Source organism: Urtica dioica, chromosome 12 (assembly GCF_054948205.1).
Source record: "Urtica dioica subsp. dioica isolate 48M chromosome 12, U.dioica_male_clone48M_v1_H2, whole genome shotgun sequence".
NCBI lineage: Eukaryota > Viridiplantae > Streptophyta > Magnoliopsida > Rosales > Urticaceae > Urtica > Urtica dioica.
This window is the reverse complement of record NC_142767.1, coordinates 21,030,255-21,054,652: the sequence shown is the minus strand read 5'-3', so window position 1 is coordinate 21,054,652 and position 24,398 is coordinate 21,030,255. Positions and strand designations below refer to the sequence as shown.

Genomic DNA, 24,398 nt, shown 5'->3' with positions numbered 1-24,398 from the left:
CTGATGATGTGATTATTAAGGGCTCTCGTGTTGGTGTATTTGAAGCGACGGGTCATCATGAAAAGTATATATTGAAGATGGCTCTGCTTAGCAATGTTGATTTGTCATAGTTATTAAAGTATATGGAATTCTTGTAGAACGAGCTTTTTTATATATGTTTATTACTTTATTATTAGATCATTTCTTTAACGTGAAAAGTGATATTTATAGTGCGAATTTTATTTCAATTCACTGTTTTTTGCAGTAAAATAGTGTAAAAAATGACGTACTAAATAGTATATCAACAAATTTGTTTTTACACTATTTATTCAAACTATTTTGATGCAACCAAATTTTTAATTATAAATTTATATCTATTTTTTTATTTTGACCTAATTTAAATTTTAAATAATATATAAAAATAAATGATTTATCTATAATTAAAAAAGAGTAATTATGATAACATTAATGAAATATATAGCATTAATTAAACACAATGCATACCAAATAAAATACACACCGATTATAATACTAAAAATACATTCTCAAGTGTATGAATTCGTTCTAGTAAGCCGTTAAGAGTGGTGCTAAGAATTTTTGGAACTATTTTACGTGGGATCTATAGTTCTCGGTCCCTTTCTTATGCCTTCGATACCTCATATCAAATTTAGTTTTTTGTGTTTACTTTAATTTTTCAAAAAAAACACACAAAAAATAAGAAAGAAAAAAACTGTCTTAAGACAACGCTGAAATGTTCATAAATGAGATGAAATCTTCGGCCTTAGGTTGAACCTCCCGAAGTCTTCCACGTTGTCCGATTTTCGTCGACAACAGAAACATTTGCAAACATTGAACTTATTGATAATTTTGATGTAAACTTTCAAAACATGATTATTAATGAAGTGTAGTCTTATTGTAATGTTTTACTTATATTTCAAAACATTGATCTTGTTGTAATGTTTTTCCTTAAAAAAAAAGTTATTAATATAGATGCAATTTATTTTACATATTAGTACTTAGGCTTGGGCATTGGAAAGAAGTGGAAATACCACTTTCCGATAGTGTGCCTTCCATTGTTTAACGGAAACGGTATTTCCGTTAGACAATTTTTTTACTTAATGGAAGGGGTAATTTTCTGATTTTTAATTAAAAATAATAATTAATAAGAGACAAATAATACCAGCCGTTATATGTGTAATTATTAACGGTTCATAATTTTTTTAATTAAAAAATACAAATACAAATGATTAATGAAAGTTAACGGAATTAATGTCTTCTGATAGCCTTCTTCCACTTCCAGAACGTCATTGAACGAGTTCCTTCCGATACCGTTAACTATGGAAATGGTACTTCCGTGAGGCGGAAAAAAAAATGAAAGTCTTCATTTCGACAAGTCCGTACCGTTAGTCCACTCTTACGGTTTCTTTTAAAACTTTAACATTAAAATACTTTTCATTTATCATTTAAATTTAATTTTTTTTTATTTTTTTATTACATAATAAAAATTAATGAAAATACCAATTTTTATTAACTCTAATAAAAAAAAATTTCACTTTCGTTGAACAACAAACAAATTGGCTAATGAAAATTCCACTTCTCCGTTACACCATGAAAAGACGCATATTTCCACTTCCTGGCTAAAGATGAGATAAGTCTTTCTCTCAACCCATCAGAGGAGTCGCATCTACTGATGGTTGACTGGACTTGGAGATTCAAATCTGACTGCTTACAGTTTAAAAAAAAAAAAAAAAAATTACTGTCTGTTGCAGCTTGGCAATTAATTTGCTATAAACTCCATTATAATATTCTTAATTGCATTGACCTCCCTTTATCCTTTCCCAATTGCTTTATGAGGCCGCCTTTGAAGCAGTGGGAAAATGGCTAATAGGAATGGATTACTACATCTTGGGTTGCTTTTTGCCTCTCTTTTTGTTGCTAGTTGGTGCAACGTGGGCTAGCCAGAAAAGAGCAAGGAAAAAAAAAGAACTTTCTTTGTTTAATATTCAATTTTGTGTCTTTATTAGTTGAGTGTTCTTTTTTTTTTAGTTACTTATATATAGAGAGGGCTTGGGTAAGTGGTAGAGAGATGGACGCTATAGCTGTGTATTTTAAAGCTGAGTTTTTTCTAATTCAATCTTAGGGTATTTTAAATTTTTTAATTAGAAAAGAAAATAAAAGAAATGCTTAATTTTTTTCTTTCGACAATAAAGAAATGCTTAGTTGAAGTTGGGTAATTTTTTAAAAAAGTTTATGTAAGAGTATCTTAAACTGAAAATTTAAAATTATAACAAACTAGAAAAGAGATTTCCAAGCTAATATATAAACATGCGAAAATGTAGTAAGAGAATTAATGAATATGTTGTAATTTTTTTATACGATAGTCCTACGTAGTCACTGCTATGGCTAATATGTAATATAATAATGTCTTTGGTTGTTATAATTCTATAAATGAAGAAAAAAAAAAGTGAGAGAATTGAACATGGCATAAAAAAGTGGACACTTTTGAAAAATTTGCAAGCTTGAAGAGGACTGTCTATTATAGAGACATAGCCACATAGGCCATAAATGACGTGATGACTAATTCCCTGACCTACAAGCAAAAATGCCAAAACCAAAATTTCCAAAGCGTCATCATAGAGTATCATATCGCAATGACCAAATAATGCCAAAATAAACCTCAAGCCATATTCAAGACCCCACCCAAAGTAGTCACAATGCACCAACCAACACTTCAACTTAAAATAAAAAAATCTCCCTCCAAATATTTTCTTATATATATAAAAGAGACCAAGTCTCCAAGAAAAGACAAATAGGATATAGGAAGGAATACACATTTCTAAGCACAATGGTCCCTCAACTCACAAGATTTTTAAGGGGTCATCAACTGAATTTCACACAAATAAAAAAAAAGGGAGTTTTGAATATGTATATATCTGTATATGGGAGTTTTGCTTAGAGTGAAAGTGACTGGTTTTGGGCCATATTTATTTACTATGTTCAAGTCATCCATCTTGTATTGTGGCAAATGACCCGACATCACATTTAAGGTCGTTGATGGGTTTTGAACATGGTATGCTTTTGTTTTGCCTGTGAGACCTCTCTTCACACAATACAAATTCATATGATATGTGTTTGATGCTCTTGGTCAACACCAAGTCAACCGAGATCGCTGTCAATAATACATTCATATAATGCAACAACAAAACCCAATTGCCTAGTCTTGTGTATAGTTTGAAGTTGAACTGAATTTTCACATCTAGTGTATTTGTTTAGTGTTGGTTTCTAGCTCATATGAGGACACAACAATTGCAATCATTCTATGAGTTGTAACGGTAGTAAATGTGATTACTTATGTTTTATTTATTTATTTATAAGTGTTGTAAGCTGATTGGCCGTAAAGATAGTAAATACAAAAAATAAGAACGCATAAATTTACTTGAAAAGACTTAAAAGGTGGAAATAAATCACAGACGAGTGAAATAATTTTAACATTAACTGTGTCGAAAAAATGTTACAATTTTGTAAGAGTGTTAAGAAAAACAACAAGAAAAATAAAATGAAAAAAGTAACAGAGCTTTAACTCTATAATTAAAAATCGCGAATAAGATCTGTAATCTCGTTAGCTTATAATTTTTCTCGCGAAAATCATATTCGTTACAACGTGATCTTTTGGTTCCAATTGCCAAACATGAAACAATTTATTTTTCCATTCGCTAAATAAATGCAAATTATGCCATGTTTTTTATGCACTACTTCTAATATATGCATTAAATTGTAACAAAATATATATTTTAATATATAAAAATGATTATAAGCACAGTAATATAAGTGTTCATAACTAACTAAATGAATTAGCTCGAGTGGCAAACACCTTCACCTATACATGTTTAAAGTCGTAAGTTCAAGTCATAAGTCATAAATAAAGGATAAAATTTTCCTAAATGCAATTAAATTATGCCAAGTTCATGTCATAAGTCATAAATACAGGACAGAATTTTCCTAAAAAAACATAATTAATTGTCTATATATACCTTATATAAATACAAGTCTAAGCTAAATTGTTAAAAATATAAAACAACATTGAATTTAGTTGGTGCTAAATCCTAAGAGGATATTGACCTAAACATGAACATTTATGAACGACTTGAGGTCCTCTTCACTCTTCATTGATTGATTGCAGAACAATATACCTTTCAAGATCCCACATTGGGTTTCTAGAGCCTTTTTCTTTATCATCATTGTTTGAGCTAGAGACAAGCTAATATATGAACTCTTTGAAGTGGTGATACTAACAGAAAAGGCAATGATTCATTGTATCAACTAGAGAGCTTGATATGTTTTGATTAATAGTGCAATGTACCAAACAAACAATGAATAAACAGGGACAAGACACCGTGTCTTAATCCTAGGGCCATCAATTGGCCATGTTTCCTCTGCTGATTATGTATCTCATTGTGTTCTTTATTGTATGTCCACATCTTAATTTGACCATAAAAATTAATGGTATTATTACTTATCACCTTGAATATGTGTCATGTTTATCAATTTTCCAACACTTTTTTTTTGTTAGTTTATTTATATTCCATGTTGCCAAGAAAAACAACATTGTTAGGGAACATTATGATTGGAAAAAGAGTTCTTGCTTCTCAAGTTCATTGGACCTTTAGTAATCACCTTGTCAAAATATATAATATTGTATACATATTATTTATTTATTTATTTATTTTAACGCGTGAAAAACAGTGCGGAGTTCAAACCTCAGGAAATGAAAGTGTATTATTAAAATGAAATATGCATGAACTAGATTTTGAGGACATAGTCATATGTATAATATTGTAACAAAAGAATAATATTAGGATAATCTGTGTGTGACACATTTCAAAGTAACTAATTCAACATAATTAATGGATGATGATCATTGGGATCTTAATATATTGCGGAGTTAGGACAAAACTTGGTCGGGTATTTGTTCCTACAGAATCAGAGTGGAATAATAATAATAATAAATAAAAAAAAGCCTTGAATCATCCACAGAGAAAAATAGAACAATCCAAAAACAAAAAAGAATGATAAAGAAGATAAGAGCAGTTTTGTTGGATCATTATCGTACAACGTACTTGATGTTGTGAATGCATGCCATATTTAAGATCACATTTAAATTAGTACGAAACATATGCTAGCAAGTAGCAATGAATTATAAATCGACGTAATAATTGTCACTTATAAACAAAACGTCTTTCCTTCACAGACACACCAGAAATGATAAAAAAAAATATGGGGTATTAGACAGATGCAGTATGCGAAGCAATTTATGCAATAAAAATTAGGGGTTTAACTTTATTGATTGGTCATAATTAGTGCAAATTCTCTTAATTCCCAACTATAATCTCAATTCCGGAATTGGACCCATATACACTAAAATCAATTACTTATTTTTCAAATTAAATATTAAACTTGTCACTGAATCCCGTAAACTTAACACTAAATCCAGTCTCTAATGATAAATTTATGACAAAATCTAGTATTTAGTGGAAAAAATTTGATGATAAAGTTTTCTTTCTTTTTTTTTTTTTTTTTTTTTTTTTTTTTTTTGGCTAAAATACATCAAAATTATAAAAATTACAAGCCCAAAAGCTTTTGGCTCCTCCATGCCCAATAAAGAGCCCAGGCTTGAGGCCGGAAAAGGCCAACCCAAGTAAGACTTTGGATCGGTCCTTTAGTAATAGCTGGGTCAACTCGTCTTCAAACCATTTTGTTATAACATCTTATTCTTATTCTGAAAATACCCTATTTTCTGTATGCATTTATTATGTCCTTATTTCAAGCTTTCGACTTTGCATTTTTCTTATCATAAGAACACCATGTTTTTTTTACCTCATTGTTATTTTCAGTTGACACTCTTGGAAATAGAGTTTATGTAGCTATTAATTCTAATCTCGACGGTATTCTTGCCCGGATATTTGGCTCAGATATTTGTTGGCCGGTAGTTATTGGTTGATGTAACTAAATAGCCAATTTAAAATTATAAATTTGCAAAATAGTTAATGTTTGTTTTAATATAGTGAAATAGCCAAAATGTGTAGTAATCTGATTTTAAAAAAAATTTATCTCAAAATTAATTTTTTTGAAAGTGCTAAATTGGTTATAATAATCGTCAAAATTTTTAATCTTATCTGTCAAAAAAATTCTAAAAATATAAATTTGACTATTTTGTTGAAAAGTTGAAACTTTGACTTTTTGTATAATTTTTCTTATTAATTTTAATAGAACATTACACTCCATTAAAGACCGTAATTCCGATTCGGACGGAACACAATTTCCATTTTGTCTTGACACCCAGGTCCAGCCTGTAGGTAGCTTCAAAATTTGCTTAATAAAAGAATTTTTAAAAGGCCATCTGATAACATTTGTATTGAATACCAATTTCAAAATAAGAAAAATGAAGCTCTCGGAATCTAAATTAGAAAAAGCTACTAGAATATAGTTTGATGTTGATGTGAAAATAAAATAAAAATATATGTCTGCTAATCATATTCATATTTCACAGGCTTGTACCTTTTTTTTTTTTTTTTTGCTGATAATATAGGCTTGTACTTGTTTCTTTTATTAAAAAAAAAAAAGAAAAGAAAAAAAAGAAGGCTTGTACTTGTTTTACCAAAGACCGTCACCACAACCGCTTGACTTGGCCTGGTTGACTCGAAACTAACATATACATATTACATAATACATGAATATTCGTACTTCTTTATTTAATTTTTTTTTTTGCTAATAAGGCAATAAAAATACGGCACGGCATTGACGTTTTCAATCAGCTTTCTTATTGGGGGTTAATATCCACCTTATTTAATTCAAAAAAATCATTTCCGAAAATTTAAATTAGATTGGTAGAAATGAAGATCCAGCGTCTAAGTAATCTTATAGATATCAATGTCCTCACAAACTATTCAGCAGCTAATTCAGGACCACCACCACCACCACCACTGGCTAGCTAGTAGCTTGTTTTACAAACAGCAGCTGAAGATATATACTTCAATATCATTAATCTTTATATTTTTTTTTATCATATAATATATCAATATATCTACTATCAAAATAAAATGGACATAGTTTGCAATTATTCCTTAAAAAAATTGGAAATAGCATATATATATATATATATATATATATATATATATATATCATTAATCTTCATATTTTTTTTTTATCAAATAATATATCAATATATCTACTATCAAAATAAAATGGACATAGTTTGCAATTATTCCTTAAAAAAATTGGAAATAGCATATATATATATACAACGTACTTTTTCGTGCAGCTCATCCTGGTTCACGTAGTTTATTTGAATCCAAAAAAATATACAAATAATTATACTTTACTATGGTTGATTAAAATGTTCTATTTAGGACTCAGACTGTAGTTTATGAATGACGCCTCCAAAATTGCAGAAAAAAATGAAATAAATATATAAAAAGTTAAAGCTTATTGGATGTAGTTATTATCCACAATCATATCAGATTCCTAATAGATTCTTGGATGGTACAGCTAAAGCCTAGCAATTTTCTTCATCCTGATCACCCTCAAGAGTTTGACTTTCCCATCAATCTCACATCATCACATCTGAGCTTCACAATCCTAGTTCCGATATCTCTCTCAAGCTGGTCCAAAACCTCGGTTTGACTGGTCAAACTAGCCGAGCTTAGAACCGCCATGGTGTCGACTTTCTTGGTGATCCGAGCCCTGGCTCGCGACTGCTCGTCCGATCACTAAACCCTTGTAGGCAAAAAAAGCCATACCAGTCTCGTACTCGTACCTCCCATAGTTTCTGTTCCTTATGGCGAACCGAGCGTTCATGACCAAACTAATCACTGAATTAGGCCTCATCGAGTTTCGAAGGTCGCGTTATCGTCGCGTCCCTGAGGCTAAACCTAGGGCTTTTGAAGCGCACGACCATTAGGGCAAAGACGAGGACGACAGTGATTTGAAATATCGTGAACGTTGCGATGGAATATCGGGACGAAGTGATTTGGAATATCGGGAAGCGAGATTATGAATATTGATCTTTTCAGTTTCCATTATTATGATCTTTTAGACTTTTTGTTTTGGTAACTAGGGTTTCTATAGAATAGCATATTGGAATGTAATAATAAGGATCGAAATAAGATGATACTGAGTTAAAAAAAAAATTATAACTTACGTGTGGTGTGGAAGGGTTAGGTTATTCCATTTTGATTTTTTAAGGGTGACATCGATTGATTGATTGATTTTATTTTCCATGGTAGGGGTTTTGTTGGGAACTTACAGAAGTAGACTTTTTTGGGTGGTATAATAGGAAATTTCAAGTGATGTCATGTTGTTAAAGAAACTTCTACTGATGTGACGTAATCGTGCACGTCAAATAAATCTGTATGTTTAAGCTTCTTCGTGGTGTAAATGTAAACAGTGAGGTATTTGAAATTTCAACTTTAGTTGTGCAATGACGCAAAACACAGGAATATCGTGGCATGTCGTACGTGTATCATTATTCTTCGCGGACTATAATAAAACGACATTGATGTTACGGGCTGAATTTCTGTGGATACTATGAATCGGATCAATTGGAAAAGTCATCGTATTGAATCTCTTTAATCAATATTCCTTTAGCCACACTCAAGATGTAGAATGAATTAAAATCCATATTTATACTCTATTCGATCGTTGAATTTATAGAAATATCTTACGATTTTATTGAAATATATTATAGAAATATTTTCTGTTATATTTGTCAGGGTTTGCAAGTCTTTTTTTATTTTTTATTTTTTATATATATATATATATATATATATATATATATTTTATATGGTTCCCAACCTTTTAGGGCTACAATCTTGATTAGTATTTTTCATTATAATTGGATCATAACTCTATATATGCTAGTGACAATTTGACTTTTTTATGATTTATCTATGATTATTTGGTCCGTAATCTATTCAATTAATAACTCAAACATTTATTCTAATAATTTCTTTACCAATAATTTCATGAGTCGAGTTTAACCAACCAATCATAATCTTGCCTATTAATAATCAGAAAAGCCAAAATCAAAAGAACAAATAGTCTCTCTAACATTTTCACTTATTCAAATTCTGTTTTCTAATTGTCTAATTATACTAATAATCACATGAATAGAATTTAATCAGCCAATCAACTATTGACCTAAAATAACAAGAAAGATGTTTATTTTTCCTAAATAAACGTGGGCAATACCACAGGGAACTAGAAATAGGTTAATCGAGCTAAAAAGATTCAATCATCTCACCTCTTCTAGCTATAGCTCATTTAATTTTAATTTTTTTTTATTGATTATAGACCAGAATTTAACTAAATAAAAAAAATAAACATAATTACAAACTAATCTCACCAGATACTATTAAGCATATTTTTTTCGCCTATCCGTTTATGAGATTGGTGTATAAGAATTTTTTGTTTCGAACATTTGGTGGGTTTAAAACATTGACATGTAACATATAGGAAACTTATTATCTCAATAGTAACTATTGTTTAAAAGAAGTATATAATATTGACCTATTAACATAATTCAAGCTCACCTTACCAAATGAATGTCTCCCATAAAGCAGATCTTAAAGCTAATTGTTTACTCCCACAAAAAAAAAAAAAATCTAATTGTTTACAGGTAGTCGAAAAGCAAACTTCAAATGTCATTGACAAGAGAATAGTACTTCTTCTTTGACAAGAATGAAAATTCAGGCATGTATTATCTGGAAAATATTCATCATTCAAGTTAGATAGATGTCCTTTACTGCTTGGAAATAGAAGAAAGGTCATTGTTTGACACTTTGACTATTCACCTAATCAAAGTCAGCTATAATGCTTCTGGTCAATTTAATCAAGGCCCCACTTATATATTCATATTCATGGTATCAAACGACATATTGGTTTTTTTTTTCTGTCGTTTGTTGCGGAAATCAAACGACATGTATACAACGGCATGTAGTATTTTCACCACCTTGTTTTATTCCCTCAAACTAATTGGTTTACTAATTCCCCCCATTCCCCCAAAAAAAAAAAAGAATTTCGGATTGCAAATTGTTGAATACCCTTTTTCTATATCCTTGCATATTTTTTCATATTAATACTTTTATATTTTAATATATTTAACTCTAGAAAAGCAATATGCGTTTGAAAACAAATTTATAACGGAGCATAAAAACTTAGCGTAAATAAATTGGACAAACGTGTCCAAATCTCAATGTAAAACAAGATTTGTTTTGAAAGTTACAAGACATTTGTATGAAAAACGACAGAAGTATAACGTTCTTGAACGACATGTATTTATAGATTGATATTTATGACATCGTCCTGGGTCCAAATTACATCATGCTGATTAACAAATTAATTCGGCCTGATATTTATGACAAACCCATGTAATATTAAAGACTAATAAAACACTGATCAAAGTTTCTGATCAGTTGAGCGATATTTCAACCTATAAGAAATTACTCGATCAATATTAGATACGCAGTGGCTGAGCTCACAACACAACAGATGATCAGCGTTTGAAAGTTTGAAACTACTCGTTGAACATCAAGATTGAGGTCAAAGATTTGCCTTTTTAAAAAAAAAAAACTTTATTCGCTTTTTCAATTTATTCAAACCATAAGCAATTATTTTACTTGTCTTTTTTTGACAATACTCCTGTTGTTCCAAGTTTATTTTCCTGAAATATATAAAAATAGCACACTACTCTCTTCACTGATCAAAATTCCAAATGTAAAGAAAGAAAGAGAGAAAAAACACTCAGCTCGCAGAACGCAATTAATACAACGACAAAGTCAAAACTGGTATGCACAACGTTGCGTAGATTAATGAGCCAAATCTTCAATTTAATATGTGTGTGTGTGAACACATCGATGCACAAAATAATAAAAAAAACAAATTCACTTACGTCCCAGTCCCACTGCTTTTATTATTATTTTATTTCCCTTTCGAAATAGTTATCAAATATTTATACACGTCCACAAAAGAGCCAACTAAGCCACACTAAAAGGAGGTGTACGTTGACAAGTGGCTCTCCAAAAAAACCCTTTCAAACCCTTTTGCTCAAGCTTCCTGAATATTAGTATGTATGGAAATAATGGAAAAAAAAAAATGTAATGCACCGCGTTGGAGTGTGAAAAATATTATTATTCAAACCCAGGACTTTAATGTGGCATTTGACCCTGATAACCTATCTTCCACGCTATCTATCACTCTCTCCCTATAAATAGCTTCCCAAATCAGACCTTAATCCCCCAAACCAAACATCCACACAATATACTCGGAAAAAAAAAATTATTTACGTACCAAATCTTCTCATCACAAAGAGCCCTAGCTAGTTATTATGGCTACAGAGACGAATGTTATTACTCAGGTTCATCCAGATCAGGCAAGATCAAACGACATCGAGTCTAATAACAACGTTCAAACTTCACGTCAAGAGCCCAAGGATTTACACATGCAAAAGCGAATGAGACGGCTGGCTTACGTCACCGTGATCGTGTTGTTGCTAACGGTCGGATTTTTAGTCTTTGCCATGACCGTCATGAGGATCAGAAGCCCCGAGTTCCGAATCCGCGCCGTCCGCGTCGAGAGCCTCGACACAGAAAACGATGAGTCGTTGCGGCTGAGACTCGGCGCCGAGGTTTCGGTGAAGAACTTGAACTTCGGGGATTTCCGGTACGAGGAGAGCTCGGTGGAGTTCGAGTATGGCGGCGAAGAGATCGGCGAGGCTTCGATCGAAGAGGGAAAAACCAAGTCTCGGTCGGCGAAGGAGATGATCGTCACGGCGGAGTTGGAGGTCGAAACCAGCCCGGGGCTCGAAAACGACGTGAGATTAGGGCTTTTGAGTGTGAAGAGCAAGGGAAAATTGAGTGGCAAGGTTCACTTGTTGAACATGTTTAAGAAGGAAAAGATTGTGGAAATGAATTGCAACTTTGTCCTTGATTTGGCCAGGAAATCGGTCCATGATTTAAAGTGTGACTAGATATATAATCATCTATATATGTTATATGTATATTATATATATATATATATATATATATATATATATATATATGTAACATTTATATTTTGCTTAGCTGTTTATGTCTTTAAACAGACGTATAATCGCCGGTGTACTATTTTTTTTTCTTCCAGAGATAAATTGTATAATCTGTGGATTCAGTTTTTGAGAAGAATATAAGCTTTGAAGATAATTTTGTTTGTCGTATGCAATGTTCCTGAAGAAAAAAAAAAATTCATCCCCACCAGCACAAAGGTGATCTAATAACGGTACGAAACTTATCGGAAGGAACACTTTTATTTGTTTTTTTTGTTTCGTATCATTTTCGTAGTTAACGGTATCGGAAGAAACTCTTTCAATAGCGTTTTGAAAGTGAAAGAAAACTATCGGAAAAACATTTCTTCCGTTAACCATTTGTATTTATATTTTTTAATTAGAAAAATTCTGAATTGTTGATAATTAGACATTTAACGAGGGGACCCCTTTAACGAGTGGTATTATTTATCTATTATTAATTATTATTTTGAATTAAAATCGGAAATTACGCATACATTAAGCCAAAAACTGCCTAATGGAAATAGACTTGATGGATAAACACGTTTTGCGTGTCCCTTGTCCCTTCTATATATAATTGAAATTAATTGCACTGAATTTGACAGTGACTTGATGACATTAATGAGTTGCAGGAATTTGCCGGCCGTGAAAAATCCGTAAAATACACTATTAAGAATACATCTAGACGTAATGGAAATGTTCAATGCATGTTTTGTATTTCTTAATTAAATCAAATAACTATTTTTAACAATTTTTTTTTTCCGTAACACTATTTTTCGTCTGTCCATGCAATATTCTTTCTCTGTAGCCAATGATACGGATTTGGGTTGATTTGTGGATTGCGTGAACTGAATCTAAAAGAAATATGTGTTATCATTTTTCATCGTCACGTTGAAATTTATTGACGAAACGCTATATATAATAATAGTAGGTGCAACTGTGCCACACAAACACACACACATATATAACATTATTTAAAAAAGGGAAAATAACACATTTATACATTTTGTTTTAGTGAAATATCGAGTTTAACTCTCAGTTTTCAAAAATGTCGAGTTCATACCATCTGTTTAACTAAAATGACGAAATTATACCCTGAAATGAATAACAGCGTCACAAATCTCCCTTTCATTGATATTAACTCTTATATAAGAAAAACCGAATCAAATCTAAATCAGTACCCTAATTTCCAAATTCTCAATTTTGAAATAAAAATAGCCTTAAATTGAAATTAAATAATAAAACTCATACCGCCTAAGAAATGAATTCATTCCGTGTTCGAATAGTAACTCTAAATCTTGGATTCTCTGTTCGAATATGCGATTTTGATGACTATCAACTATCGATGTTTACCCATTTGCCTCTTTCTGTGTTCTTCACGATTAAGAGACTGTTGTTTATTTTTTAGTTTTTAAATAAATTACATATATGGCGCGAATGAATAAAGATAATTGGTGTTTATATTATAAATATTAGAGTCAACGTCAATGAAAAGTCAATAAAAAGAATATTTGTGACACTGTTGTCTATTTCAGGGTATAATTTCGTCATTTTAGTTAAACAGAGGGTATAATTTCGTCATTTTAGTTAAACAGAGGGTATGAACTCGACATTTTTGAAAACCGAAGGTTAAACTCGACATTTCACTAAAACACAGGGTATAAATGTGTTATTTTCCCTTTAAAAAACGACAACGTTAAAATAAATAATTAAATCAATAAAACAAATAAGCCAGCATCTCGATCAATTCACACGCTATCAGCTTATTAGATTTTAAAAAGAAATATATTCACACTGTCGAACATAAAAAAAAGGGTAATAAACTGATTCTTATACGAGTTTGATTGGTGGAAACAATAAAGATAGTTTATTATTAATTGTCTATATTTAGCTTGGTTGTTGTAACAAATAGTACTTACCTAATCAAGATTCTTCCATTCTCTTATTTTTCACGTGACGCGGATGATAGTTATAGGCGGAGACAAATTTGAGAATTTTTTTTTTTTTTTTTCAGGAGGGACAAATTTAGAAAGATCATATAAATTTAAACTAAAATTATAAAAAAATTAAGGTAAAAATTACAATTTTCAAAAGATAGATCCGCCCTTGACGATAGTAAAGTGTTGATATGTTGATCGAGTAAGTAAGTGTATGGTTACAAGGGTTGCGTTTCACATGACCCACGCTATATTATGATCACTATAATCAGACAACTATAGGCGTCAAATCTCAAAATTTAGGAGAGAAAAAAACGAAGCACATCACCACAAAATCTTAATTTTCCACGAAAAACAGTCGTCTGTAGAATGATTGTCATTTTTTTTTTATAAATTTAACAAGGCGTTAATAGTGATGTTGTTGCTCGTAGTTTCTATCCCACCTAAATTTAGAGGATCACGCTTAACAAAAAAATAAATATACCATGAGCGGACGAATCGCATCAGCATAAAACTACATTTCATTGGACATATATGATCGTCGAGAAGTTAGTGATTGTTGAAAAAAAATACACAGATATTTTGACATTATTGCGGACGGATATGGCTACAAAAGCGATGGTAGAATCAAGTTTTGACATTGTTACGACTTGATCAACATTGCCGAGTTGAGCAAAACTAATGGAGAAAATGGAGTTTAGTTTGATGAAGTCGTAAGGGTTAGTCGTTGTTATTTGGTAGATGTTCTTCTTAAAGTGAGAGGTGGAGATTTATGAGTGAGCCTTTAAATAAAGTAGGGTTCACATTTTCTTTATATCTTATTGATTTGTTCTTTTTTTTTAGTAGTTTCGGATTAAGTCTTGTCAGTGGAATCAGTTTCTTGACAGGACATTATTTTGTCGGAATTTGGTTGAAATTTATCGTCTCACAGCTCTTTTAATTTCGTATTTAGCCTCAAATCGTTCAGTTATATACGTTTAGGTAAAGTCAATCAGCAGCAAACATGCTCAACTGAAGAAATGGACAAATTCCCGTTCTATTCTGAACGGATTTCGTCCTCCGTAAGTGTATTTCGTTATTTTTTTTTACCCGCTATGACTTAAAATATATATAAAAAAAACAATATATTTGAATGTTAGATCTCGAAAATGAGATATTTAAGGAACAATATCAAAAGAAAAAAAAAATGATATAAATACATTGATATACGTGATATATACATTGATATATGTACCCTTCGTGGATGGATATAATAAGGTCTTATAAATTTCAAATACGATGGGTCTCACAAGTTGAAATAGTCTCAGAATAATGGGTCAATGTTTCATCGTAATAAAGCAAAGCATTGACGTATTAGTCAAACAAACCAGCAATAAATATATTGTAACGAGATAAATTTGGATGAAATCAAATAAAAAATTGGAAAGAAAAAAAATATATATTTAGCAAATTAATATTGCGCTTGTGGTTATGTTATAAATGCTCTATTACGAAAACCCCTTATGTTATTTTTATTATAACATATAACACGATTAATTTTAATGATTTTGTATAATATTATTAAATAGAATCACTCATTATTAGAAAAATATTAAGCACTAAAATAACACAATTTATTATATCTTTAAAAGACAAAATACAATACTTTTTTTTGTTTAGTTAGTTTTCTGTAAATACGAAAAATTATTTAAAATAGTAAAATATGATTACTGACAATTAAAATTATGTCCACTATTTAAATAGTAAAAATATATAGATCAACCTATATATGTTTAGCTCTTCAATAACATTCATTTTAATTTTATTAAAAAAAATCAACAAAAGAGATGTATGACGTTGATATTCTATCAAAATTAAGAAGATAATTATGACCAATTTGAAATTTAAAATTTGCTATTTTATGATTTAAAATGATATATTTTCTTTTTGATCGAATTTAAAATGATATTCTTATACATATTAAAGAGATAATAAGATTGGAAAAGTGATAGGATAGGACATCTGTCGAAACCGAAAAAAAAAAAACTAGTATGAGCGTGAAACAGTTAGTCAGTCACACACCGGTATGATGACGTCATTATTGGTCCAACTATGCCAACTATTCGCGAATTATTTAACCAAAAACCAGTGTATATCAAAGACTCAAGCCCTGATGAATTAAGCAACTGATCGGTTCAAACGATATATTCAAAGTTCAAAGAACAAGAAAATATTGAATAAAATTATATACCCAGTGACTGAGCACACAACACATCAGATGGTTTGAAATTAATCGTGGACATTCAAATTCCATGCATGCATGTCAAAGCTTTGCCTTTATCTTATGTCTCCACTTTTTCATATTTTTTCAAAGTACCTTAATTATTTACTCGTCATTTTTTTGACATTATATTGTAGTCTGTTTCATATTTACACTATTTGCCGCTTACTGCACAAAATTCCAAAATTTAAGAATCAGTAGTCAGCTTCAAGAATAATAGTCAAAATCGGCATGCACAACAGCATATATTATTAATTATTGTACACGTTGATGCACGTACGTAGATAATTGAGCAAATCTTTTTCAATATATGTATATTAGCAACGTCCGATCACGAATCAAAACAATTAACAGGTAAAACAAATTAGCAACGTCCCAGTCCAAACTCCAAATGCCTATTCTCCTATAACCAATTATTATATATTCGCATCAACAAAAAGACCAACTAACCCACATTTAAACGTATTCAAACCCCTTTAAATCTTTTTACTCGATCTTCACGAATATATAATTACTAAAGTAATAAACTAATAGTATATAATGTGTACCGCGTTTGAGTATGTAGCATATAGTCATATACTATTATTCAATTCAAGAAAGAAAAATTAAAATAAAAAATAGTATTATTCAAACCCATGGAATTGAATGTACGGCGTTGACCGTGTCCCCTAATTCAAAACTCAAAACGCAAATTCTATTTCCCTCTCTGTCCTCTATCGCCCTCTATAAATAGCTTCCTAGTTTGAGCTTAGTCTCCCAAAACAAACATCCACAACATACACAAGTACATATAAATCGAAAGGAGAAAATCTTCTCATCACAAAGAAAAAAACAAGAAAACCCTAGCTACTCAAATAGTATTGATACAAAGAAAAGCAAACATTCACAGCATAAAAAATTACCCTTATGGCTACAGAGATGAATGCTAATCAGGTTCATCCTGATCAACCCAAATCAAACGACATAGAGTCTACATATTCAGCCAACGAAATGTCTCATGAAGAAATCAAGGATTTACACATGCAAAAACAAATGAGAAGATTGGCGTACGTCACCGCAATCGTGATGTTACTCATTGTGGTCATTTTGGCCTTTGCCCTAACAATCATGAGTATCAGAAGCCCCAAGTTCCGAATCCACTCCGTCCGAGTCGAGAGCCTCGTCACCAGAAACGACACTTCGTTACGATTAAGACTCGGCGCAGAGGTTTCGGTGAAGAACATGAACTTCGGACACTACCGGTACGAGGAGAGCTCGGTGGAGTTCGAGTACGACGGAGGAAAGGTCGGCAAGGTTTCCGTGGGAGAGGGAAAGGCCGGGGCTCGGTCGGTGAAGGAGAGGATCGTCACGGTGGATTTGGAGATGAAAGCGAGTCAGAGCCTTGAAAGCGACGTGAGATTAGGGTTGTTGAAGGTGAAGAGCAAGGGAAAGCTTAGTGGGAAGGTTCATTTGTTGAACTTGGAGATTTTTAAGAAGGAGAAATCTGTGGAAATGAATTGCACCATCGTCATCGATTTGGCTACCAAATCAGTCCATGAATTGAAGTGCGATTAGACGAAGTTTATTTTTGTCGGATATATATACACATTTTTAACAGTTCTCTTCTGCAAAGTTTTATTTATTTATTTTTTTTTTTTAATTGTCTTTTAACAGATCTGTGTCCCCGTTGTGGGCCTGTGGCATATTTTTTTGTTTCCCAGAGATAAATTGGAATATACTTTGGATTCGGTTTTCATAAAGAAATATTATTTTGATTTATTCTTGATAATAATTTTTTTTTGTCTATCCAATACTAATGCGTCGCCTAAATAGAATTACCAAAAAATTACAAAATAAATTATCTATGAATTATAAATTTATCACTTAACTCTGAAAGTTTTAAATCTGCTACCAATTTGATTAAAAATAAGACAATTTTATCATAGATGGTTTCTCAATCTATAAATCATTCACGACTTCCACGAAGATTATGAAAAGATCCCACATTTAACATGGATAAAATGATAAATAAAAAATACAGAAAAGTGGTCTTTTTAGAATTAAATTGATCAAATAAGTAATCTTATCATTAAAGTTCAAAACTTGGCATCAAATTTTTTTTTTTTTTTACTATTGATTACGTGTTGACTATAGCCTGTTTTTTTTCAAGAATTTAATTGCTCAAAATTTGTCAGTTCATAGTAATGACTTCAAGAACATATGTAGATTATATTAATTTACCGTGACTACAAATCTGAAACTAGACCTATACGTAACATCTAATGTAATCACCTTAAACCGAGTTAGAACGGAAAATGTATATGAAATATCTGTAAATATTGATCATTGATTATAACAATTTTATTCAAACAAATTTCTTTTACCCCACCACATACTTTTACTTATTCCTAATAAGTAAATATTGGAAAATAAGTTAGGCAGTTCCCAGTTCACCATTAACTGAACCATTATCTAATAAAATATTAGTTTTTTTTTTTTTTTTTTTTTTTTTTTTTTTTTTTTTTTTTACAAAGATCACCCGGCTAAAATCACCAATCTTATGATTAATTTTAATCAGTCGCGGTAAAACAAACCGATCAAAAAAAAAAAAAAAAGGTTATAAATCTAAAAAAAGAATGAAGGATGATTAGAACGTAACTAAGCATGATTTTTGCGCGCGTCTTCTTTTTATATTTATAGTGAATGGTGTATAATTAACTTTATTAAAACTGTGTTTATTTTCTGCGATTGAATGGTAACAACTAAGAACTGTTATACTATCGTTTCGGGATTGATATGTGAATGTGCGTGTCATATATTAAAGAAAAAAAAAAAGCATGTGTATCAGTTTTTCTCACGTGGAAATTCATTGGCATAAACACGATATATGAAATATACGAGTACGAGTGCAACGCGTATCCACATACAGTGACTATACCTGTGAGTATCTCGATTGATTCACATTCCCAACAACATTTTTTGTTTTGTACCAAAAAAAAAAAAAAAAATTATATGTTTTGATAAGGAATATATTCACACTGTCGAACATATATAAAGCAGGTCTCCCTAACTCTTTTCATCAAATAAGCTCTACTTGTTTGTTTTTACTTTATAGTACTTTTCTCATAAAAATATTTAAATTGTTTTCGTGGAACCCATTTAAAGACTTGCTTATGATATTCAATGATTAATTTCGGCTCACTTTGTATCGTTGTGCACGATGTATATCTGTCCGTCTCTCCTTTGTCGTTGTTATATTATCACGAGGTACTTAAAGTATTCCATTGAAATGTGTATGATATGTGCATATATGTTGATCGGATAGTTTTTTAATAGCGAGCATGATTTATAGTTTAGTCATCGTAAGGATGGGACTTATGTAGTTGTCGTTTCAATAACTATAGGGACGTTTTTAAACCGACCCACATTATGTACTTATAATTTATCAGAAACAAACACGTTTTTTTTTCCTAGAGCTTATAAGATTATTTATTTTAGAAACATCAATAGTATAAGAAGTAACTAAAGCTTTATAAATCTTATAACATCGATTTACTTAATTTAAATTGATATTCTTTAACATGTAATGATAATACTTTAGACTAACTACTGAATTTTGGCTACTATGTATTTTTGAGTTGTATGCTTGTTTAATATTCATTCCTTTGGCCTAAGCCCAAAATAAAAAAATAAAAATAAAAAGCGAATGAGTTTAAGGTTGTACTTCGACCGGACTTGAAAGCCCATATTAATGAAATTAGCCTTTCCCTCCTAGAAGTCGAATTGGCCCTGATTAGTAACGAAATCTATATAATGACTAAACAACATAGCTTTTTATCCTTTAAGGCTTGTCTTTTGAGTTGTATGCTTGTCTAATATTCATTGCTTGGGCCTAAGCCCAAAATCAATAAAAAAAAAAGCGCATGAGTTTAAGGTTGTACTTCGACCGGACTTGAAAGCCCATATCAATGAAATTAGCCTTTCCCTCCTCGAAGTCGAGTTGGTCCACTTTGATTAGTAACGAAATCTATAATGACTAAAACAACATAGCTTTTAATGTGGTATTTGCATCTTATGTCACAAATTGGCAATCTAATAGCAAATAAGTCACATGCAAAAATTTTAGAAAGTTTTAGAGGAAGATGAAGTGGTTTTTAATAAGGTATTGTAAAAATTCAGAAGACATGGAGTAACTAATAAAAATATTAAATGATTAAAGAAAGTAATTTGAAATTTGCACATGTGACACGAATGTAAATACGTGACACAAATGCAATTTTGACAACTTTGTGACACAAATGCAAAAACCCGACGAATTTGTGACATTGACGCAAATTTCCCGCTTTTAATCCTTTAAGGCATGTCTCTTGGGCCTACTCAAAAGAAGTCAGTTGGGCCCAAAATACCAATCGGTCAAATGTGCCAGACTCACTTGGATTGACAAAGATCATGTAACGCATAACATCACTTGGAAGAACCGGTCTTTTCCAAGGACCCAAACTCGTTCATAAGGTCGTCACCCACTTCTCAGATCTAGAAGAATTTGCGTCGTGATAGACTTGAAATGAGAGAGATGATTCAGCCACGTACCTTCGGGAATGAAGAAAAATAAAGATAGTAGTTGCCTATAAATTCTTTTCATTTCACGAGAAATATGAATGATTTTTCATAGAAGGATTTTTCATTCAATCGTCCGGTTCGACTCTTCTATGATCAAATTGTTGAGCTCGACCAATTTAACTTTTTTTTGCGAGATTAATAATATTTATTATTTCTTTCAATTCGCCAATTTTTATAACTTATATTCTTCCGTTCATTTCATAAAATTTGTAAACAGAAGCTAATTAATCAAAAAATTTATACGACAAAAACTTGAGATCCACAAAAATATTCAAAACGACATCCCCAAACTGAAATTTTTTTGTGATTTTTTTAATTGATTTCAGCATCAACTAGTACCTTATCGTCCTTAAAATTACAAGTTGGTCTATTTACCTAGTTGTTATTAACATTTTGAACGAGCAAATATATTTATGTAATTTATCTAAATGCGCTCTAAACAACATAAAAATACGAAAGTGAAAGAGAAAATGGTCGATTTATCTCTCATTATTATTGAGTTTTTTTTTTGTGACCATTGGTTTCTACCAAGTTTTTCTTGGTTCCATTAACGAAGCTCTCGCTCTTAGTTCAAAATTATGTTGGCTTTTGAATGTACAAGTGAATTTAGGGACCTTGGAAACATCCAATATTTATTGTCTATATATATTATCATAATTTGAGAATATTACGTTCCCATCATCATAGCTAATTTTTACTTGTTTTAGCTATTAATGTACACGTAATTTTGTCCACGAATTAATAAGTCAACTTAGATAATAAACATGGACCATGATCGATTTTCTCATTAAATTACAAAATTTATTCTTACAATTTATTATTATTGAATAACAATTATCGGAAAAGGACTATGTAATATACGTTGAAATTTGGCAACGTACTAGGGAATATAAAGTTAAGAGCTTTGAAACCAAGTTAATGGCCAAAGTATTGGATTAGGTATAAGATACGTATGTTATAGTTTACAAATGAACAAAAGCACCCCGGCCAAGTCATGATAATTCTCTACTTCAATTATCTAAATAGAGAACTATGATTCTCACTAAGAACCACATGTTTCAGATTCAGAATTATATACTATTGTACACGGGCGTAGATATTGGACACCTTAAATTAGTATTTTTTTTGTACCTTTTTCTTTTCAATTAATTTGAGGACTAAAATTGAGTCAAAAAAGGAAGAAAAAAAACTATTTGCGCTAAATCAAAACAAGATTATATTAGGGAACTAATAGCAAAGTTAATGGAAACTTTAAATGAATGTTCTTTTAGCACCGGTGGCACGTTGATTTTTCGCGTTGCACAATTTAAGTTTTAATTTATTTCTTGCGCTCTCTAATTTTTTCTACATGTATAAACTGTCTATTTACCTTAGTTAATAGTTTGTATTTGTTTTTCATTAAAAATTGCATGTTATGAACTTATGATAAATTTCTAATGCGTATGTTCGTGTTCTATCACTAGTTTTCTCATAAATTGAGATTAATATACATATACACGCGTGTGTACGCACGTGTTCAACGATTTTTAGCCGTATGTTTTTTGTTCCGAATAAATTAATATGTGATATTTTCAGATACAAATAAAAAATGATTCATTTGTTTAAAATATGAGAGTCTTCACCAAAAAAATATAAACAAAAAGCAAAAGAGGTCCCTCAAAGAGAAACTATGATTCGAAAAAACAAAAGAGAAACTATGATTCGAAAAAAAAAAGAGAAACTATGATTCGAAAAAAAAAAGAGAAACTATGAATAAAGAATAAATACAAACTTGTCGTAAAATAATATTAGTCTGGAAGAAAACAAAGTAAACACATTTTGATAATAAAAAAAAGGTAAGGTAAAATTTTGGACAATTAAAAAGCGAATGTTATAATTTTTTTTTTTTTTTTAAATGAGGGCATAAATATGCAAAAAAAAAAATTCAATATTTTTAGATTACCTATCTTTTTCTTTTATGTATATTTGCACTGTTCAACTCAATGTTACTACAAAAATTCTGGGCAGCTAAGTTAGGGTACAAATTGTAAGAATAATAATATGCCCACAAGAACACTTTTTTTTTTTCCATAAAGAGGCCACAATATTAATTGAACTGTGAAGAATATAATATTTTTTGGCCAAAAAAATTAACGCCATAAATTAAACCCAACATAAGATGAACACACAATTACCACCACATTTTAACTACAACAGATTTTGCAAAAGAAAGCTTCACAAACAGAGATACAAGCCAAGCTCTTCTACCAAATAATAAATAAAAACAAATCACAAACCTTATATATAAATTAAAACCCCATTAAATAGAAGGAAAGAAAGAAATAAAGAAAGAACAAAACATTAAAAAAAAAAATGAAATAATTGGCACACGGTAGATTTTAGTTGCAAGACAAATCTTTGACCGTCTTGGAGGAAGTATTGACCACAAAAGTACAGCTCATCTGTGTCGATCTCCTCCTCCTGAAAATCTTGAGAACATGGATTTTCCCGGTAAACTTGGCGTGAGCCGTGAGAGTCAAGCTCTTGGAATTAAGGTCACTTCTCAAGTGTGAGTCCGAAGAGACCTTGTTCGAATTCAGCGATATCGAGACATTGAACTTCTGCGTGTGGCGAGCTTTCGCTCGGCCCTTGGCTATATTGGCCACGCCAACCTCGTTACCTCTGTACGACACGATGGCCATGGTTTCCTCGAACGAGTAGCGCCCGAAATTTGTGTTCTTGACCGTGACTTGCGCTGCAAGTTTCAGGTTGAAAGGGCGATCCGAGGAGTTTGAGTTCACTCTTAGGTGTTGAACGGACACCGAGCCCAAGCGAACTCTAGGAGTCCTCACGCGAAAAATGAGGACGAAAAAGAGAACAATGATAAGAATTTGGACTATAATTGCCGCCAAGATTAATGCTAAGCATCTCGTCTTGCTTCTACGGGCTTCGATAGCCATGGCTTATAATTCGATTCACAAAAAAAAAAAAAAAAATGAATGAGCTAAAAAAATGGGAGAGGAGAGAAAAAAATGGAGATCTTGATATTTTGAATTGTGAATTGGGTTGGTATTGTGAAGAGTGGGATTTAGTGTTTTATATATAGCCATGGTCTCCTCTATATGTACGTTACATATGTTTACTTTTACAAGGCTAATATATATAATATACTATTTTATCCGAATAATTAATCATTAGAACATGTTTAACGGTCATGATTAACTTAATGTCGCACAAAGTCTAAAAAGAAGCTTCGGACTGTAAGGTTCGAATATAGTCCTGAATGATGATTGAGAGCGATTTGCAGAAATCATGGGTAGTGTATGGTATAGGTCCAAATACCTTAACTTTACGTCCTTTTATTAATTACACAGTGACTACTATCATTATAAATTTATTACAGAAAAACTAAATTTTGCATGCAATATCTCTTTGATCGGCAAATTGATGTCTTAGATTAAGTAATGGATCTCAGGCAGAGTTGCATATGCATATATTTGTGTATCAAAATAATGCAAGTACTGAATTCGAGCAATATTTTTTTCCAATT

General features: G+C 31.1%; 3 protein-coding genes across 3 annotated transcripts; 2 read left to right on the top strand and 1 right to left on the bottom strand.

Annotated features, from left to right (window-relative positions):
- Positions 1 to 11,249: 11,249 nt before the first annotated feature.
- Positions 11,250 to 12,028, top strand: LOC149380240 (late embryogenesis abundant protein At1g64065-like). The gene has a single exon (XM_089603695.1). The coding sequence runs from the start codon at positions 11,360 to 11,362 to the stop codon at positions 11,999 to 12,001; it is 642 nt and encodes a 213-aa protein (XP_089459821.1). The 5' UTR covers positions 11,250 to 11,359; the 3' UTR covers positions 12,002 to 12,028.
- A 5,010-nt stretch (positions 12,029 to 17,038) lies between these two features.
- Positions 17,039 to 18,007, top strand: LOC149380239 (late embryogenesis abundant protein At1g64065-like). The gene has a single exon (XM_089603897.1). It carries the CDS (start codon positions 17,177 to 17,179, stop codon positions 17,822 to 17,824), a length of 648 nt encoding a protein of 215 aa, XP_089460023.1. The 5' UTR covers positions 17,039 to 17,176; the 3' UTR covers positions 17,825 to 18,007.
- A 5,016-nt stretch (positions 18,008 to 23,023) lies between these two features.
- Positions 23,024 to 23,936, bottom strand: LOC149380238 (late embryogenesis abundant protein At1g64065-like). Its single transcript, XM_089603083.1, has one exon. The coding sequence runs from the start codon at positions 23,806 to 23,808 to the stop codon at positions 23,248 to 23,250; it is 561 nt and encodes a 186-aa protein (XP_089459209.1). The 5' UTR covers positions 23,809 to 23,936; the 3' UTR covers positions 23,024 to 23,247.
- Between the last annotated feature and the right edge of the window lie 462 nt (positions 23,937 to 24,398).

Excerpts from the sequence above, each read along its gene's own strand:
- LOC149380240 (XM_089603695.1), top strand. The coding sequence starts at position 11,360 with ATGGCTACAGAGACGAATGTTATTACTCAGGTTCATCCAGATCAGGCA.
- LOC149380239 (XM_089603897.1), top strand. The coding sequence starts at position 17,177 with ATGGCTACAGAGATGAATGCTAATCAGGTTCATCCTGATCAACCCAAA.
- LOC149380238 (XM_089603083.1), bottom strand. The coding sequence starts at position 23,808 with ATGGCTATCGAAGCCCGTAGAAGCAAGACGAGATGCTTAGCATTAATC.